The sequence below is a fragment of the Taudactylus pleione genome, unplaced genomic scaffold, assembly GCF_031769625.1.
Source record: "Taudactylus pleione unplaced genomic scaffold, aTauple2 ptg000095l, whole genome shotgun sequence".
NCBI classification, from domain to species: Eukaryota; Metazoa; Chordata; class Amphibia; order Anura; family Myobatrachidae; genus Taudactylus; species Taudactylus pleione.
The window spans coordinates 27,146,948-27,167,839 of record NW_028284497.1 but is presented as its reverse complement, the minus strand read 5'-3'; the positions used below and the strand labels follow the sequence as shown (position 1 = coordinate 27,167,839).

The 20,892-nt window shown below is 44.3% G+C and overlaps 1 protein-coding gene across 1 annotated transcript in view; it reads left to right on the top strand.

Moving 5' to 3' along the window:
• Nucleotides 1-305: 305 nt before the first annotated feature.
• Nucleotides 306-20,892, top strand: part of ERCC6L2 (ERCC excision repair 6 like 2) — a 148,158-nt gene continuing 127,571 nt past the window's right edge. The window contains exons 1-3 of the mRNA XM_088470187.1: nucleotides 306-483; nucleotides 5,234-5,658; nucleotides 6,833-6,955. Of these exons, the coding sequence (XP_088326313.1) occupies nucleotides 306-483; nucleotides 5,234-5,658; nucleotides 6,833-6,955 (726 nt within the window). The remainder of the gene's footprint in view (nucleotides 484-5,233; nucleotides 5,659-6,832; nucleotides 6,956-20,892) is intronic.

Here is a 20,892-nt window from a genome sequence, read left to right as displayed (position 1 = left end):
ACTTTTTTTTTTTTTTTCTGCCTGGACATAAACCTTGTGTTTGACATGGACCTATCTCTCTTCACTTTATCTTTCTCCAAGCTTTGATACATCTCCCCCAAAGTCCAGTACATACCCAGCTCTTGCTGCAAAACAGTCTCTACACATTCCTTCTACCTCAAGCCATTCCCACAGAAGCACTAATGAAACTGTGCTGCTTAGCCTTCTTAATGTACAGTACAGCTCTGTCACCATTTAAAAAAAAAAAAAAAAACTCGGTAAGTTCTGTTATCAAACAATATTAATTTGTTAGTTTGCCCCTAACAATGCGTCTAGAAGCGTCCGCAGCGTTTATTGAGTTATTGTTGAATGTGCCGAGGCTGAAACCGAAAGTAAAATGTGTTTACTTGGCAGCTGCAGGCAGGATGGGATCATGGGAGGAGCAGCAGCAGCAGCAGCAGCAGCAGCAGTTGCAGGGGGAGCCCAGCTCATCATCAGCAGCAGGTAGATCAGGAAGCTCCGGGTTATTATTATTATGTGATATCATCATGCAGCAGGGGAGGGTGGGCAGCTCCTCTCTTATACAGACATGTCATGTAGCACACACCGGCAGACTATGGAACAATAAACACGTAAAACAGGCATTCCCTGGGCTGCACAGCCTAATGTAAACACTATGACATTGCCTCCTGTTACCTAGTTTGCTTCACAAGCAGTTTCTCATTTTATAAATCGTTTAATAAATACGATAAACTTTTATGTACTGCACATTATCAGTGCTGCAAATCAGATTTTCCAACTGCAATTCTCGAAAGTTAAGATAATGATCTGTTTTTAATCCATATCTTTTTGCTATGATCCAAACCTTAATAATGCCTTTAACTGTAACATTAGTGCTGGCTGTGTTTCAGATATCCACAATGTCAAATGATGTTTGAAACCTGAAAAAATGGATTTACAAGGCAAGTACAATAAAACCTGTCATGTTTAATACTTATGTTTATTAATATGTTATACTTAATTTGCAAAAACATACTCCTAATGGCCGTCATGAGGTGGCCAATGAATAGTATCTGCTTTGCCACCGCTGCAAACCGCTTTACCATTGGATCAGGGACATCGATGGTAGCCAACCATCAGTTTCAGATGGTCGTTCTTAATGCTGGGTACAAACTACGCAATGGGTATATTCAATTTGGAGCGAAATGTCAGAACGGCGATAATGTATCGCCGATGACGTCATTTTCGCCTATTTCAGTTATGCCCGTATTCAATTTCAAAGACTTTTCGCAGGTTTGAAAAGTCTTTGAAAAAAACGGGGATAACTTTTCACCACTGAAATAGGTGGTGAAAAAAGTGCAGAATTTGGGTTTGGGGGTGCAGGCTTAAAAAAAATAGCCTGCACCCCTGGGAATACACCCTAAAAATGAACTGTGTTAAAAAAAAGTTGAAATAGGGACACTGTAAAAAAATGAATTTAATTTTGGGGTTAAAAAAAAAAAAATGGGAAACACGTTTTTAAATAACGAAATTAATTCAGGGGGAGTTCCCAAGTATGCGGCAGGTGTTTAAAAGAATGCGGGTGGTAGCAGCAGGTGCATTTTTGCAGAATTTAAAAAAATAAGATTAGGGACTTAAAAATATGCTTACCCCCATTTCCATGTACCCCAAATTATTTCCCCCCCCCCAAAAAAAAAAAATCTAAGTTCTATTCTTCACCACTTCTTCATAGCCGCAAATAGGCACCTGCCGCGGCTAGTACAAACCTCGACTTCCTTCAGGCAAAAATGGGGGTACCCATTGTGATTCCCCATGTCTGGACATCTTTAGGGGGGTCCCAGGCACATTTCCCGAAAATTCATGTTTTTTTTTTCGCAGATCCAATTTTCCGGGTCCCGTTTTCGCTCCTTTTAAATTGAATACGGGGATAAGCGGGCACGCGCCCGATACTTTATCCCCACTTTAACCTCCGATGTGCTGGACTTTTTGCTCCCATATTGAATATGGCCCAATGTGTATACCTAGCGACCGCATGATACATTGCACCGTCTGTACACACTGCGCGATGCAGTGGACAACGGTGCGATGTGTAGTTCCATGCTGAGATGCGATGCACGACCCGTGAGTGTACACACAATATGATCCGCACAATATATCGTTCCAATCCACGTCAGAACGATATATTGTGCAAAGGATCGCTTAGTGTGTACCCAGCTTAACTTCTATAAAATCAGAAAGTTAACACTTCTAAAGTCAATCTGTAAGGTACATAGACTTTAAGGTGCATACACACGGTCAGATGAACGATTTGAACTACGAACGATTTTTGACTGCATTAAAATGAATGGAATCGTCCAAATCTGACTGCAAATACATCAGATGTCAGATATCATTATCTGACCATCGGGAACGCGCATCGTTCATCGTTCAGACATGTCAGATTTTCCTTCAGATATGAACGATTGAACGATTTTTAAAATCGTTATCGTTCAGATCTGATGAAAAATCTGACCGTGTGTATGCACCATTAGGTATTATTGAGTTAATTATGTACTGGAGTATATCACAGATTTTAGTGTGAAAGCAGCTTTATTTGGATTTAAGGAACATGGAGTGTGTTGTAGCCCTCTCACATAAGCCCTATAACTGCCAATGTGGTGTCATCACAGAGGAGTGTCTTGTGGGAGAGGGGACACATGAAGGAGAGGTGTCTGTAAAGGCTCTGAAGGGGAGGCTGAATAATTTGATATGGATCCTAGAGAGTATGGGAACCAGGGACAGAGGACCTTATTCAGAGTCGGTCGCAAGCGCCGATGCGTTCGTAACCGACTCGATGGTTTGGCCTGCGCACGTGCAGCGGCCGCACTGCGCGTGCGCAAGCCCCGGGGCGACAGAGAAACTCTGTCGCTCCAGGGCTCGCTACCAAAGGGGCGGCTGTCAATGTTAATCGACAGCTGCCCCCATTTGGTAGGCGGTCCGGGGGGGTGGTTTCCAAAACGGAGGCGTTCCTTTACGAACGCCTACCGTTTTGTGGGCGGCCGCACTGACATCATCAGCGATGTCAGTGGGGAGCTTCCTGCTCCATCAGAGCAGAAAGATCCCTGGGGCTTACGAGTGCCCAGACCCAACCTTAGGGTCTGGTCATAAGCCCCGATGGTCGCGATGGTGATCACCATCGCGACCATCAACCTGGTCGGTCGTTAAGCTGTGGATGGTAACCCACAGCTTAACGATTGACAAGGAGGTGACCGTTCAGGATGCAAGCGGCCGCCCTGATTCAGGGCGACCGCTTGCAACTAACGACCGCCTCTGAATGAGGTCCAGAGTGCTTTCCCTTTTTTCAACATAATTACTGACCTCATTTGAGAGAGAGGTGCTGTATTTTCACTGCATAAAACCTAACCTATGGCAGCCAGGGGAATCCAAGTAAAGCTAGGTAGCTGTATCTCATACACGGAGTGAGAAAATTAGGGTCTTCAATTGGGAAATTAAATCAGCCTTGGGATATATATTTAGATTGCACATGTTGTGACACTTGGAGCCCCCTTTTAAATATATATGAATGTTATTCAGGTTGATTAAACTTTTTTCCACTGTTTGACTTTGAAGCATTCTTGCTTATTCGCCAAAAATGTTCGGGAGACGCACAAATTTCAGGTAACCTTCCCGATCTGACATTTTACAAATGAGTCCTCATACATCTAGCCTCAAAATGCCACGCAGCTCGACTTGCCTGGTGTGAGTATGCCACCAGGTCCCTTGCTACACTGCTAGTGTCGCATATCAAATGAATCAGCACAGTCTACTGCTGCGTCCTAGTTGCATCGCATTTCGGCTTAGGACCAGATTTAATTAGAGACAAAAATCCGTGATCGGCGATGAGCGCAATGTTTTCGCCTCATTCGCCTGTTTTGAGGCAAAGTTTTTGCCTACTTACACAATGTGCACTCCTGCTTTTCACCCTATTCAATTGTAAAACAGGCAAAAACTCATGTGCGAATGCAGCGAAAGCCTAACTGACCCAGGGAATCAATATAGAAGTGTATTAATAGCCCTAATAAAAGTAATTAGGGATCTTATATTAAGTGAAAGGGCTGTTATATGCATATTTGCATAAGTGTGGAAAACTGATATTAAGCAATGTCTTTTGTGAAAAATAATTGCTGTAGTTAAATTGGGGGTATATGTAAATGGGTACTAGCGTATTTTTGTGTCTGTAAAGTGCAGTTTTAAATTTTTTTTAAAAATAAACCTGCTGCAATCCTAAAAACACCATCCATAGACCACCCCAAAATACCTATCCCAGTACTTTAGCCCCATTTTCAAACTATTTAAAAATTTTCGCCCCAAAAATTACTTTTTTTTTTTGCCTAATTAGTCATTAGGGGGGTGCCCAAAAGTTTCTAAACCAAGTCCCCACATTTTTACTCAAAAATATGGATTTTGCACATATTTTCTCCTGCCTTTGGGTGGCGAAACTTTTTTGCCTGTTTTTGCCTATGGAGTTTTCGCACATGCTAAAACGTCCTGGAATTGAATAGGGTGATACTTTGAAAAGTGGCAAAAACATCGCATCGGCGAATGTTTTTTGGCGATCGCGGTTGTTCACCTCTAATTGAGTACGGGCCTTAGATGCAATTTTGGGAGTGATAAAAGATGCAAACAAGACACCCGGGCGCTAGAAGAGTCTCATGGGACCTGGTGCGCAGACGGGGGCTTTTTAGCGCGACTGCAGCAAAGATGTGTATGGACATATCTGTAGTAGGCCATACTGCCGAATCCTGATAATACTAGATGCAGCTTTCCGCACCCAATCCCTGCTGATTACTCCTTACCACTTAGTTCCAAAAATTAGGCATGCATGGGTATACTGTAAGTCTAAAAACCACCAGCATTTAGTTAATAGCCTGAACACCGGTCAAAAAGTAAGTAACCAATCGTGTTACTCTGCCCAAAACTAAAAATGTACTTTGGGTGGAGTTGCCCTTTAAGTTTAAATCAGAGACGCAGATGGCAGATTCAGTTTAGACAGACAGTAAGTAATATATGGTCAGTAAAACGACTGCAGCATTTTGTTGTACCTGAAAATGGCACATGTTCACACAAGTAGGTATGAAAGTGTTTTGTGGTGAACTGCAGAACATCCTGTGGCAGAAGATGTTTATTTTACATCTATAGTTACATTTTTTTTAAATCATTTATGTGATTTATATCAGTACTCACATTTACATATTTTGTTTTCGTGTAATTTCAGGCTTATGGAACAGTAAAGATAAGTGCCTAGCCCCTTACTCTGAAAATGGTGAGCTTAAAGAAGCTGTTGTGAAATCCATTGACTATAAAGAGAAGGGTTTATCGTATGCGGTGGTTTTATTTTCTGATGCAACAGAAAAGAAGGTCTCACTCTCACAGCTTTGTAAAGCCTCGGACTACAGCAACTCGTGGAACACGTCAATGTTTGATGATGAAGATTTGGAGAAACCCAATTTCCCGGACAGGAGACCCGCAGCTCCTGGAGTTGATTTTCCATTATCAAACACTGGGGTTGTTATACCTTACACTATCAATAGGTATTTACGTGACTACCAAAGAGATGGTGTCCAGTTCTTGTATGAACATTATGCTCGATCAACAGGGTGTATCCTTGGTGATGACATGGGACTTGGGAAGACAATACAGGTATTTATTCACTTACTATTTATGTGCTTTGGGTAAAGCATGCATTCTGTTGCTTATTTTTTGTCTTACTATATCCTATTAATTTACTTCTTATAAAATAGGATTCAAATTATTCCAGCAATGCTGTGTCTGTTGTCTTTCTGTAACCCTAATGTATGATATGTTCAGGTGTTTATCATAGCACTGCATAAATCACAATTTAGCTCATTGTTTTAGTGACATGAGAGGTTAGTTCAGATTATTAAAGGATACTCTCTTTAGGGTAGACAACGTTTCAGGGAGGAGCAGTCCTTTAGGATCTGTTTAGAATTGGTTGCACACGCAAATTTGTAGCTGTGGCTCCTTCCCCTTCACTTATCTGGGGCAGGTGCGGCTGGAATATGGCTGACGTGTCTTTACTGTTAGTACTTGAATTGCTAAAAAATGGCAGTACACATTGGAAATAATGGACAGATTGTGCAGATAATAAGCACCTAAGGGACTTGGGGCCTGATTCAGAGTTGAACGCTCTGACTAGAGCGCTCGCTCTGAATCAGGGCCCTCCTACCTTTTTTTGGAGCGTCCTCACCACCCACAGCTATAGCGAGCGTCCATGATGATGGTCGCGATGGTCTTGACCATCGCGACCATCGGGCTTGCGACGGAGACCCTGCGGTAGGGTCTCGCTGCCGCAAGCCCTGGAGTGATTTTGGCTCTTATCAGAGCCAAAATCACTCCCACTGACATCACTAGTGATGTCAGTGGGGACGGCTTGAGACGGTAGGCAGGCACGCCCCCGGCACGCCCACCAAAGGGGGCGTGCTGTCAATCAACATCGACAGCACGCCCCCTTTGGTGCGAGACCCGGAGCGATGGAGAGCCCGTCGCTCGCCGGGTCTCGCGCATGCGCACGACGGAGCTCCCTCCGTCGTGCGCATGCGCAGTGGGGGAACATCGACCCGCTTGCGAGCGTACTGCCGCTCACGAGCGGGTCTGAATGACCCCCTTGGAGCATCTGAAATGCGGAACAAAGAAGACGCAAATATTTATTATTATTAACATAATATCCTTTTTTTTAAAAATTTAATCCCACTTTGTGTACTAGGGCTGTTACTGCCGTCAATTTCCGGCTCATAATGTAGTGATATTATAAAACCAAATTACATTGTTTGTAACATGTAACTGCTTGCTCTAGGTCATATCTTTTCTAGCTGCAGTACTGAACAAGAAGGGTACAAAAGAGGACATTGAAAATAATATGCCTGAGTTTTTACTTAGAGCAATGCAAAAAGAGCACTCTACATCATCTAGTAAAAAGGTATGGATATTAAGCCCCATTATTTTTGTATAGCTAACCAGTCTTTTCTGACATATTCTGTTATACCCCTTTTACACCAAAATCCAGGGTCTGACCCTGGAATTTGAACACTGGTCAATCCCGGGTCGAACTCTGCTTCAGACCCCGTTCACACTGCAATTCGACCCGGGTTAGACCCGGGTTATTCCCGGGTTTGCCCCGTTCACACTGAACCCGGGTAATCCCTGCTTTTCCCTATAGATGTCATTAAAAATTGACTTTTTTAAGGGCTGACAAAGATGAGGTCACAAAAGGCAACAAAAGAGAGGGGTGGGGACTGCTTACAGCATTGCTACAGGTTGCTGTTCTGGCTGTGGCAGGCTGTGTATTAGCCTGTGTTTGTGGCTGCTGGTCAGGCTGTGGTGCAGCCTGCAGTTCTGGCTGTGGCAGGCTGTGTGCCTGCCTGCTTTTGTGGCTGCTGTGGTGTAGAAGGATAGGCAGGCAAGCGATGGCTTCATGTGTGTCTCTCTCTGCAGGGCACTGACAAATTACATCACCTGCCTGTGCCCCAGAAGCTCCAATCAGCATCTTTCAGAGCTAGCCGGGTCAAATAAGCAGGGTAGCACCCGTTCACACTGCCTCATGACCCGGGAACAACCCGTGTTCAACCCTGCTCTCAACCCGAGTAAGATTCCCGGGAATTTTTTCTGGGAGCTGTTCACACAGAGCATCGACCCGGGTCGACCCGGCAATAACCCGGGTTATTCAGTTGGTGTAAAAGGGGTATTAAAGAAATATTGTTGCATGTTTCTATTTATTTTTGTTATCCTCAGGAATGTGTTAAAACATTAATATACAATTTTTTTTTATTAACAATATAATATTTCTGGAGTTTGTGTTTACATTTGAATCTTATGGCCTTGTGATGTTATTATGATTGCACTTGTTGCTGACAAAAGTAAATAGTAGAGGAAAGTAAAATCAGTATAACAACAGACAGTAAGTAATCATGGCAGTGATGCCTAAAGCTTCACATCGTGAAAGTAAACAATTTCACATCTTAAACAGGGATCATTGTATTGTGATGCCTGGCACATACATGGATATTGAAGAAAAACAAAGTGATCCTCTGTAAGATATTGGACACTTCCTCATAGCCAATAGATTAGAAGAGGAAGTTAGAAGTCAGTCCAGCTTGTTACTTTAAGTAGACATTCAGGGTCAGTGCCCAGGCAGAAACTGTTTGTGTTGTTTTCTGAGATTTGTCCCACCCTGTAGTTACAGAACAGACTAATGTAATGCTGCATCTTGCAGTAGGGTACCTAAGGTAACAATGTGAAGTAAGAACTCATCATTTATATCTGGCACTTACATCTCCATTCCAAATGAATCTGTTTTCATCTCGTCCCCAAATTTAGCAATAGAAAGATTTTGTTTCTTAATTAAAGTCTGTTCTGGATCTATTTTTATTTGTATAAATCTATCTGTGATCAGAGCACAGTTTATCTATTCACCATTCCAAATAGTTTTGTTATAAATATAAAGCCAGTCAGTCTCTTCTAAAGAATAGGACTGCATGCACTCTGCAAATTCTCTTCACCTACATTGCTGTGCACCCGGGACATGTTTGCAGACTTTGGGATATTATCCTTGGACTGTAGAAGGATGTCGCCTGCAGAGCAAGGTACAATGATCCTGGCAGGGACTTCTGTTGTACATATCTGGGCCATGCAGTGCTCAGCGGTGGGTAAACTATTTCAGCGAAACTCAGCTTCTGATTTCAGATTAGTTTCCTGGGATCTCAGGGTTTAATTTTGCAGACTACATATATCTGTGATGGACTATTTTATGTGTTTGAAAGAGATTAGGTCTCTGGCATTAGTACAGGGACTGACCCGGGAGATATGTCTCCATGACAGGGTACTCCATTGATATAAGGGAAGAAGACTGTATAAAACCTTGCGCTACCCTCCATAACCTTGTAGTGTAATAATCTCCACTTGCCCCTCTAACTAATTGATGTCAGCACATTGATTTACAGCTGTAAATTTCTTTGTTGTGCTGCCCATACACCACAAAGCAATGTGTCATTTTGAATTACACACAAATCATTTAGCATTTTTAAAATCAACTTTATTAGTAACCAGTAAACAGTCCTGGCATCTGCTGGGTCACCTCAGCCGCCCTATTTCCGCCCTGTACTGCCCCCTTCCATCCCTTTTCTATTTACCCGCTGTTCACAGTTCTCTTCTCTCCCGCCATCGCGGCTGTAGCATTCTCATGGGAGCGTGGGTGATGCGCAATGTACGTTATGTGTGACACGCACGCAAATGTGATGTCCTCATTTTTATCTGCCTCCAGTGGCTACAAAAATATTACCTTCTGTAAGTGTTTTTAAACCTGGGCTTGCCTTTGAGTTACTACTGGACAGAAAATAACCTAGATATATATTTAAAAGTTCAACAAAGATGGGAAGGAGGGATGGGTCACTTGGGGGAGTTTTACATATTTACAAATGTATTCATTGAATTTTCTAGTTGATGCTGATTACTCGCTTATCTTATTAGCATCAGCATCACAATACGTTCCAAGCATTTCTTATTGTGAGCATATGCTCACCTAGTATTTACAGTTGCATGTACTAGGTGTGGCTATTAAATAACAAGACCATACTGCATGAATTAAAAGGGAGTGGGGGAACATTGACCTTGGACTATCCCAAAACTGTTTTGCAAGTTTCACCCCTCTCGCACAGATAGTTTGCTGTCACACAGCATTTTATGAAGTTGTGTTTTTCCTGTGCGTCATAAAATTGCGTAGTTCAAAATGTGTTAACTTTAAATTTTCTGTTAAGTTGAACAAAACGCCCACTGAATCTTTCCGTATGCTAACCGATGCTTATAGGGCAGATTGAACGTCACGTGCACGTGTGTTTGAGTGGCACAAAATATTTAGTGATGGTCATGAGGATGTCAGAGATGAAGAACATCCCGGAAAGCCTATCATATCAAAAACAAATGAAAATGTTGAAAAAAATGTAGAAAAGTGTTCAAATTGACCGTCGACTTAGCATCTGAATGATAGCAGAAATGGAAAACAGCAACAAAGAAACTGTTAGGCAAGTTTTGCATCAAGATCTTAACATGACAAATGTTTGTGCTAAGATGGTTCCAAGGCTTCTCCCTGCCGAGCAGAAAGACAATCGAAAGCGAATTTGTAGAGACATTTTGGAATAAATTCAAGCGGATTCACATCTTTAGATAGTTATTACCTGTAATGAAACATGAATCTTCCAGTACTATCCTGAGACAAAACACCAATCCATGCACTGGAAAACATCATCATCACCAAGAATGAAGAAACACGTCAAGGCAAATCCAAATTCAAAGCCATGTTATTTGTTTTCTTTGATATCAAAGGTTTTATTTTTGAGACTGGGTACCAGGAGGCGCAACAGTGACTCAACATTACTACAAAAATGTTCCGGTAACTTTGCAGGAAAGAATCAGAAGAAAGAGACAAGAGTTGTGGAAAATGGTTTCATCCTACATCAGGACAACGCACCAGCCCACACACCTTTCTCTGTGAAGCCTTACTTGGCCATGAAACATTGCAGTGCTAGAACACCCTCCATACTTGCCAGGCACCATATGACTTCTTTCTTTTCTCTAAAGTCAAATCTGTATACAATATATACACTATATATACACACACACACACATACTAGCTGTTGCCTGGGTCTGTTTGTTGTGGTTTGCAGTTCATGGTGCACCACATCTCTCTTTTACATGATCATATTCTACCTGTAACCTCTACCACGCGCCCCAATACATAGATTTAAATAAATAGTGGAAAAAGTGCTACACCAATAATTCAGTCAAATATTCTATAAATGTCCATCCAATATTTAAATCTTCCAAAGATGGGTGACACTCCTCCAGATAGGAGTGGCTGCATGACTCTTCAAATATGACTGATATTCTAGCAGCCAAATAAGTGCTGTGAAAAAGGATAAGAGAACAATGATTTCTAGTGTAGTGTATTAAACATGTAGTGAAAAATGTAAAAAATTAAAGTGCTTCCGTACTAGACAAATTAATAAATTTCGCGTATCTGTGTATCTTTTCTTGTCATCCACCTCTTTTCAAAATATGTTAAGTTAACGCAAGTTTTTTTCGGTGAAAACTTTTGTAAAACCACTATTTTTAGGTAAAAATGTCAGAACTTGTGTAGAATCATTGAGACACCCACTTTGGTGACTAATTAGGCAAAAAATATTTTTTAATTAGCTTAATTTGGCCAATTTTTTTTGGTGAAATTAAAGTGCTGGAAAATTGGTATAAAGTAGTGTGGGCTGAATGGATGGGGCGGGTGTTTTATACATTGCAGGAGGCAGTGACAGGTGTATTTTAAAAAAAGTTTAAATTGACCTAAAAGGACACAAAAATATACTCACACCCATTTATGTACCCCTAATTTAACTACAACATTTATTTTGCCCCAAAAAAACATACTTTCTATCATATGAGCCCACAAATGCTGGGCAGCTTTATTTTGACACTGCAATTTATAGATTTCTGTATACATCCCTCCCAAATCTAAAGCTAGCTACACACTATACAATTATTGTCCCGATTTACCAATAAAAAGATTAAAACACATCCACAATACGTATTTCTTCCATTATCCAACCTGTCGGTCAAGACTGAAAATCTTGGCCTCACGATATCGTGCAGTGTGTGCCCATATTTCCTGATCACTTCATCATCGGCAGGTATTTCATTTATATTGTATAATGTGTAGCACAGATATGTGGACCGTGATTTTGACAAAAAATTGTCCCTATTATCAGTTTGAACAAAAAGTTACATAGTGTGTACCTAGCTTAAATCTGTCTGCACATTTTACATCTGCCCCACCTGCAGTGCAACATGGTGTTACCAAGATGCACAGTTACTGGCTCTTTCTTAAGCTGGCCACACATCTAAAGATTATCTGTCCAACCAGCCAACTAGTTGATTGGTTGGAATGAAAATCTGGTAAGGAATACAATCAGCAATTTGCTCCCAAACGCTGGAAAATGGACCAAAACTGTTGTTTGAACAAATAGTTTAGGTCAAACATTTAACAAACTTGTCTGAACGACCATTTTCATCTGTTTTCTGGCATTTAGGAGCAAATTGCTGATCATCAGTTACTCCCATACATTACCAGATTTTCATTCCAACCAATCAACAAATTGGCTGGTTGGATGTAAGTTGGTCTAGTGTGTGGCCAGCTTTACTGTATTCCCAAATCTGAATCAGGCCCTTTGGGCTGCTCAGCAATTTTAAACTTAAAGCTGGCCATATATTGCACCATGATGCAACAGAGCAGCCTACAGGGAATGAGCCCTCTTCCTGAGAGCTGGAGTGCCTCCATACACTACACTATGGGCCTGATTCAGAGGTGAATGCAGTGTCGGTTTGCACAGTTGAGCTTTTCAGTTATTTGCTACTGTGCATGCACTAAAGGTCCTGGTAACCCCAATAGCGCTTGTGTACCACCGATTGCATGCAGTGACCGCTGTTGCGTACGGAATCGCTCCCATTTGAGCTGGCGGCAGAAAGCCATGGGCGTTTCTGGGAGGGGGCCTGAAGTGAAGCAAAAAAAAAGCTGTCTCATGGGCCTGTCACGGGCAGTGAATGCGGTGTCAGTGAACGCAACTGTATTCTCAAATGCAGAACTGCACACACACAGAGGCCATGTATAGAGAAATTTCAGAAGGAGACGGTGCTTTGTAAGTGTGCAATGGTACACTGATGATGGAGTGTTTGAGTCGACAGGCGGATTTGCACTGTCTCCAGGCACTGGAAGTGGTCGTCTCAGGGCTTGCACTGTCCGATGCACATGAGTACACAAGGGCTTAAAATAGCATTTGCATATTACTGCTGCTGTGACATAAAAAAAATTAGCAACCACAAAGTCTTGGACGGTTTGCACAATTATTTTGTAGTGTATGTCCAGCTTTAGAGTCTTGATAACATGATAAACTACTGATATTGCATATTTTATAAACATTGATGGAGGAACTACATTCTAAACATTAATGTCACACTCTACACAAATTGTGTGACTTACTTTGCCATTTGCTGCAGGTCAGGATTTCTGCCTGACTTTGTTCGGGAACAATGCAGTGACATCACCATCATGCACCATGTCAGCTGATAGCATTCCTCCAGTGAGTGCTCCTGCCTCAGCTGACCTCAGCAGCCTATCAGGGACTTGCAGCAGAGTCATATCCCCTGTGAGAACTCCCACTGGTGCCTGAGCAAAGTGTTGCTTCCTAGAGTTCAGTTCTAACCTGTGGCTCCTTTGTGCAAAAAACCACCACTGCTATCAGGCTCATTTACCAGACTCCAGCGTTCCTGTGATATTCCGTTACCTGTTCCTGACCTTGGCTTCGTTTGTGATCCTGATTTCGCCTGACCCCTGGTACTGCATCTGATATCTGGCTTTGACTTCGGCTATTCCCTGTGACCTGTTTACGCCTGCTCCCTGGTACCGTCTAAGTCCGTTTGGTTCTGACCTGGCCTGTCGACTAAGCTATACGTCTTCTCCGCTTCATCCGGAGTTTACCAGCACCTGTATAAGGGAACCTATCCTGAGGGCCGCGACCTGTGTGTCGGACGCAGCCAAACCCATACCTTCTTGCGAGGGTCCCTGGTGAATACCGCCGGCACATTAGGCTCCGCGCCTCAGGCTTATGTCTAGCCAACTCCCTAATACGGGCCGCATCCATAACCATTCGGGAGTTGTGACAGATTGCTCAGGCCTAATAAATATGGACGCTGCTGGTCAGACTCAAGTGGCAGACCCCAGTCTGGGTCTTATGAATGTGGTGAAAAGATTTGAGATGACACAAGCAGGTATATTACAATATTTGGCTGAATGTTTTACCTTGGCTTCTCAGTCTCAGAGGATTTTTTCAAGACACAGTTAACACCTGCATACCTCCACTCACTGCTGAAGATTTTGCTGGTGACTTGCAACTACATAATTCAGTTAAAGGGACCACTTATCACAATTGTTCACAGACCTCCCAGTCATCAAGTAAATTGAATCCTGCACAACTTGGAATGTTTCAGCAAATGCTAGAGCAGCTGCAAAAGCTTTTAACCAACATTATGCTGATTCTACCATAATTAATTTCTTCTGATTCTGACAAAACCCCAACTCAGCATATTAAAGCCAAGGAGTTTGTTGATTTGGGAGCCTTCAAGACTGTGGCCTCCTCCTTTGTACAGAAAAGGGAGAAATATCAGAGTTTCCCTCGGCACAAGCTGTCAGAAGCTGAACGTCAGCGGCGCAAGGAATTTCAACTGTGTCTTTACTGTGGGGGTCCTGATCATTTTTTAAAAGACTGTTCTCTCTGTAAATCAAAGAAGGGTGACAAGTCTCAGTGTCACAGGGTTAATGCCAACGAACTATCTAGATGGTCACCTTCAGTTCTAGTTTCCACTACTCCAAATAGGAGTGCTGAGGAAGTTGCCCAAAAAGGAACTTCAGTTCAAGATTGGGGTCCTGTGACAAGAGCACCCAATTCCAGCTCTGGAAATCAAAAGTGTGTTAAAATCTCCCAGTCAGTGAGAAGTCTGTCCCTGCAGTCTCAGGAGGAGGAGTCCGATATTAAAACTCCAGCAGGAGTATCCGATGTTCAGACCTCAGCAAGGGTATCCAATGCTCCAGTCCAAGCAGAGATATTCGATGTTTCAGTGCCAGTGGGGGTATCCGATAATTCAATTCCAACAAGGGTATCCGATGCTCAGACTCCAGAAGGATTATTCGATGTTTAGACCCCAGCAGGGGGGTATCCAATGTTTCTCCTCCAACTAGGGTATCCGATGTTCCAGTACAAGCAGGGGTATCCAATAGTTCGGTTCCAGCAAGGGAATCCTTTGTTTCAGCCTCAAGAGATATATCCGATGTTTCACTCTCAAGAGATGTGTTCGACTGTTCAACCCCAGTAGGGGCAGCCGATGTTTCAACCTCAAAAGCAGTGATCGATTTGCCAGCCTCTTAGGGGTATCTGACTACCCAACCCCAGTGGGGACATCAGACTTTCCAGCCCCAGAGGGGGCATCCAATTATCTAGTCCCAGGGGGACATCTGACTTTGTAGCTCCAGAGGGGGCATCTGATTCTAAAGCCCTAGTAAGGGCATCTGACTTCGTAGCCCCAGAGAGGTTATCTGATTCTGTAGCCCTAGGAAGGGCATCTGACTTTGTAACCCCAGGAGGGTTGTCTGATTTTACAGCTCCAGGAAGGGCATGTGAGCATCCAGCTCCAGGAAAAATGTCTGAGTTGCCAACCCCAGAGAAGGTGCCTGAGTTGCCTGCCCCAGAGAAGGTGCCTGAGTTGCCAACCCCAGAGGAGGTGCCTGAGTTGCCAACCCCAGAGGAGGTGCCTGAGTTGCCAACCCCAGAGGAGGTGCCTGAGTTGCCAACCCCAGAGGAGGTGCCTGAGTTGCCAACCCCAGAGGAGGTGCCTGAGTTGCCAACCCCAGAGGAGGTGCCTGAGTTGCCAACCCCAGAGGAGGTGCCTGAGATGCCAGCCCCAGGAGGGGTGTCCAGTGCCTCAGTCCCAGGAGGGGTCTCCAGTGCCTCGGTCCCAGGAGAGGTCTCTAGTTCCTCAGCCCCAGGGGAGATTTCCAGTGCCAAGATCCCAGGAGGGATCACAGTGCCATGGATACAGATATGGATTCCTGTTTGCTACTTCCTGAGAACATCACCATGTGGACTTCTAGTACGGTCCAGACCCAGAAAGGGTCATCTAAACTTCCTGTTCCTTCCAGTTCCAGTGTGTCCGGTCTTAATCCGGTTTTGACCTGTACAGTTCCTGCCAGTTTAAGTGTCTCTAATCCCAATCTAGTTCTGTCTATTCAGCCAAGTGAGAGCCCTCCATCTCCTGGTTCCAAAAAGGGCTTAGAGTTCTCACAGATCAATTTAATTCCTGCTGCAGTGGGCCCTTCACCTGATTCTCTGCTAAGAAGTTCGGTGGATGATCGACCATCTGTTTATTTCGATGGAGAGTTAGATCAGTTTTACGCCTTGGCACGTCAATATCTTACTGATGTGGATTCCGGACTGTTGCCTTCACTTACTCCTGCCGATGTGGTCAAATATTTCCTTTTGGCCTTTAGGGGCAAAGCTTTGGACTGGGCTAATCCACTCATAGAGACCAAGGATCCCATTTTAGAAGATCTCTCAGCTTTCACTGAAGCGGTACTGCAAAGGTTTGCTCCAAAAGCATCGAGATCAGCACAAGGTCCACAGCCTGCGGTACTGCAAAAGTTTACTCCAAAAGCCTCAGATCAGCAAAAGGTCCACAACCTGCAGTATTGAGACTTGGGGTCACTTCCTTGGCCCCTCTCAATGAAGGCTCTCCTGGGTATTCTGGTCCTTTTGGATCCATCATCCACTTCTGGTGCTGTTTCCAAGGGAAAAAAAATTCTGACTCAAGACTTGGATTCTGATTATGATCCTGTAGCGGATGAAGCACCTTTCCCTCGAGGTTCTATGTTTAGAAAGGAGGTTTTCGTTGAACCAGAGATTTCCTCTCTCCCGGGTGGATCAAGACGTTCCTGAAAGGGCAAGAAAAATCGCCGGAAGCATTAGTCTCACCATGTTTTCTGCTTCGCCAATGAAGGGTTGTGTTGGTCTTCAGAGATCTATCCAAGTCTTTTTTTTTCAAGTCATAGGGGTGTCCGGAGGCCACCCTTTAGGAGGGGGGTAATGTCACACTCTGCACAAATTGTGTGACTTACCTTGCCATTTGCTGCAGGTCAGGATTTCTGCCTGACCTTGGCCCTCATTCAGAGCCGTACGCTCTGAGCAGAGCGCACGCTCTGAATGAGGGCCGGGCTCCATTTTCATGGAGCGTCCTCCTGGACGCTTGTATAGCTGTGGGTCACCACCCACAGGCTATACGAGCGTGCTTTTTGATGGCCGCGATGGTCGAGACCATCGCGACCATCGAAATTGCGAGCCGGAGCCTGCGGTTGAGGTTTTCAACCGCAAGCTCCGGAGTGATTTTGGCTCTATCAGAGCCAAAATCACTCCCACTGACATCACTAGTGATGTCAGTGGGCCGGCTTCTGACGGGAGGCGTTCCCGTGGGAACGCCCCCGTCAGGGAGGCACGCCCCTGGCACGCCCACCAAAGGGGGCGTGCTGTCAATCAACATTGACAGCACGCCCCCTTTGATCGGACACAACGAGCGAAGGACTTTCCTTCGCTCGTCGCGTCTGGCGCATGCGCACGACGGAGCTCCCTCCGTCGTGCGCATGCTCAGTGCATAACATCGACCCACTTGCGAGCGGACAGCCGCTCGCGAGTGGGTCTGAATCAGGGCCCTTGTTCGGAAACCATGCAGTGACATCACCATCATGCACCATGTCAGCTGATAGCATTCTTTCAGTGAGAGTGCTCCTGCCTCAGCTGACTTCACCGGCCTATCAGGGACTTGCAGCAGAGTCATATCCCCTGTGAGAACTCCCACTGGTGCCTGAGCAAATTGTTGCTTCCTAGAGTTCAGTTCTAACCTGTGGCTCCTTTGTGCAGAAAACCACCACTGCTATCAGGCTCATTTACCAGACTCCAGCATTCCTGTGATATTCCATTACCTGTTCCTGACCTTGGCTTCGTTTGTGACCCTGATTTTGCCTGACCCCTGGTACTGCATCTGATATCTGGTTTTGACTTCAGCTATTCCCTGTGACCTGTTTACGCCTGCTCCCTGGTACCGTCTAAGTCCGTTTGGTTCTTACCCTGCCTGTCGACTAAGCTATACGTCTTCTCCGCTTCATCCGGAGTTTACCAGCACCTGTATAAGGGAACCTATCCTGAGGACCGAGACCTGTGTGTCGGACGAAGCCAAGTCCATACCTTCTTGCGAGGGTCCCTGGTAAATACCGCCGGCACATTAGACTCCGCTCCTCAGGCTTAGGTCTAGCCAACTCCCTAATACGGGCCGCATCCATAACTATCCGGGAGTTGTGACAATTAATTCCTCCATTAAAAGTTATTTTAAGTCTAAGGGGGGGTGGGGTATTCATGAAAGCTTGGAGAGAGATAAAAGTGTGAGAGCTAAAGTACCAACCAATCAGCTGCTAACTGTCATTTTTCAAATCCAGTTTCTAAATTGACAGAAGCTGATTGGTTGGTACATACACCTGTATCCAATAATACCCCTTTCACATTGCAAACCCGGGTCGGACCCGGGTTGTGAACCCAGGTCAGGGCCTTTCACATCGCCATAATAACCCGGGTTATGCCCGGGTTATTGCAGATTTGGTGCCTTTTAACTCAACCCGGGTTGCCCATGTTAAAACAGTGTAATGTAATTTTTAAAGGATTTTATTGGCTCACAATTATGATGACGTTTTCAGTAAAGAAAAAGGAGGAGCTGGGGAATGCTCCCAGTGCAGCAATCATGGCCGACAGAGCACGTCACAGATGCAAAGGGCCTGATTCAGAGACGGACGCTCTGAACGAGCGCTCGCTCTGAATCAGGGCGTTGTTTTTTTTTTTGTTCGGCCTCCTGGCCACTCGCATAGCTGTGGGTGACTACCCACAGCTATTGCGAGCGGCCAGGTTGATGGTCACGATGGTCGTGACCATCGGGCTTGCGACGAGACCCTTGCGGTAGGGTCTCGTTGGCCGCAAGCCCCAGTGAGCTTCCGGCTCTAAATAGAGCCGGAAGCTCACCACTGACATCACTAGTGATGTCAGTGGGGCCACCCCCAACCGGCAGGCTTTCCTTCGAGAATGCCTCCGTTTGGCCAGCCACCCCTCCCTGCCCGCTTACCAAATGGGGCGAGCTGTCAATCACCATCGACAGCTCACCCCCTTTGGTGCGAGACTCGGAGCAATGTAGCGCCCATCGCTAGCCGGGTCTCGCGCATGCGCACGACGGAGCCGGCTCTGTCGTGTGCATGCCCAGTGGGCAAACATCAACCCGGTTGCGAGCGCTCGCGACCGGGTCTGAATCAGGCCCAAAGTGTGCAGTGCAGGACAGTAATGTAAATACAGAGACATGTGCTCTGTGTGCAGGCTGGTCAGCTGACTGGAAAAAGCCAATCAGCACTATATTTTCTCAGACCCGTGTCGAATATCCCGGGTCTGTACCATTTAAGAGCCAAATAACCCGGGTCCAACCCGTGTTTAACCCTTCTTTTAACCCGGGTTGAAATACCGGATCAGTCGACCCGGGTTATTCATTTTGGTGCATTTTTAAAATCATGTCGACCCGGGAATAACCCGAGTTATTTTGGCTATGTGAAAGGGGTATTAGCAGTGCTGCTAAAGAATCATCGTGGAGCTATTCAATTAGCCCCGAAGTGCTGCCTTATGCTGGCACTTATCGTGGATTTTTTTCGGGACCTGATGACATCAGGTCCTGAATATAATCCACAAATAGTGCCATTTTGTCACTGCTGAAATGGCGAAAAATACATAGGTCCGTGAGCTTATCATGGATCCTATGTGTTTTCATCTGAAATAATAGGATAAGGGGAAAAAACAACAGCAAAATCACGATCATGGCTAATTGAATACCCCCCTTTATTTCTCACACTTTTATCACGAAGCTTTCATGGATACCCATCTAAATCATTTAATTTAATGATTAAGATATGGCATCGTTTGATTTTTATCATTTATCATGATTTTCACAATTAATGATTATATTGCTTCTGTAGATGTATAAAACATTTTATCTTAAGATTTTTTATTCTCCATGCAGTATTTGCTTGACCTTAAGTGACCTGTGATGGTCTCTTTAGTGAATGAGATCTACCCCAGAGAGGGTTGTGTGCCAGTTTCAGTGGCCTGTTTCTTCTTGTCAGGCAGTGTTTCTCTATGTGCTTCCTCTGAAGCTTTGCCAATGTTTCTTTACAGTTCATCGCACATTGTGCCATTGTCCCAGCATTCTCTGTAGTTTACTTTGCCTACATAACTGTGATAGCATCTATCTCAGCAGCTGAGTATTCAGATGAACCTGGAAGAAATAATTACCCAGCATGTACCATGTTATTATTCACAAGCATCTGTACTTGGCAGAGAACTTGGGGACCCTTTTTAAAGTTTTAAGTCAGCTGGATATACAGTTTTTCATCTTCAGCCATGCTTGAGGTTTGCTTCCTGCTGATGCCAGGCTTATATGTGCCAGTACATCTAGAGAGGACAATAAGAAAAGTATTTCCTTGATTGTTTCCAGAATAATTTGATCACATCAGTCTTAATAAAGTCAAAATGCAGTTTTCTCTTCTCTAGGAAAATGCTGTTTGATTCCCCTCCATTTTACTGTCAAGCTAGTCCATAGTTTCAGCTTTTTCTTATTATATGTTGATGAATGAGGTGATTGAATGTTGACCATCTTTGTAATATCTGTAGAGAGAGAAGGTGAAATTAATCTAAAATATATAGTATATATATATATTTTGCAATTATAATAGTGCAGCTGGAGTTAAGGCCCCCATACCTCTATGACAGATTGGGGCAATTTCCCTTTCTGTCGACTGCTGGCTCAAGGGATCAAATAAATGGTCAGCAATTTTTAACATGCATTTTTCCCCCAATTCGCCAACGAAACGCCAATCATCGATGGTCGCCGGTCTGCGGATCTGATTGCGGATCATCAGATCGTAAGAACAGGGAATCACGGCACTAATGTATGGGCCCCTTTAAAGCCTAATTGCAATAGTATTTTGTCAGTGATATTTATACAGTGATTGCGGTGAGCCAAAATAAATGTGGGTCCCAGGGACCCCTCACTTTAAAAGTTGGGGTCCTACCTGACATTTTCTGGGTCCCATCTAACTCCCATGAAGCATGTAGCAGATGACATTGGCCCCGATAGGAAAAAACACACACATTGGCCCCAGTAGGAAAATAAACACCAAATTGGCCCCAGTAGAAA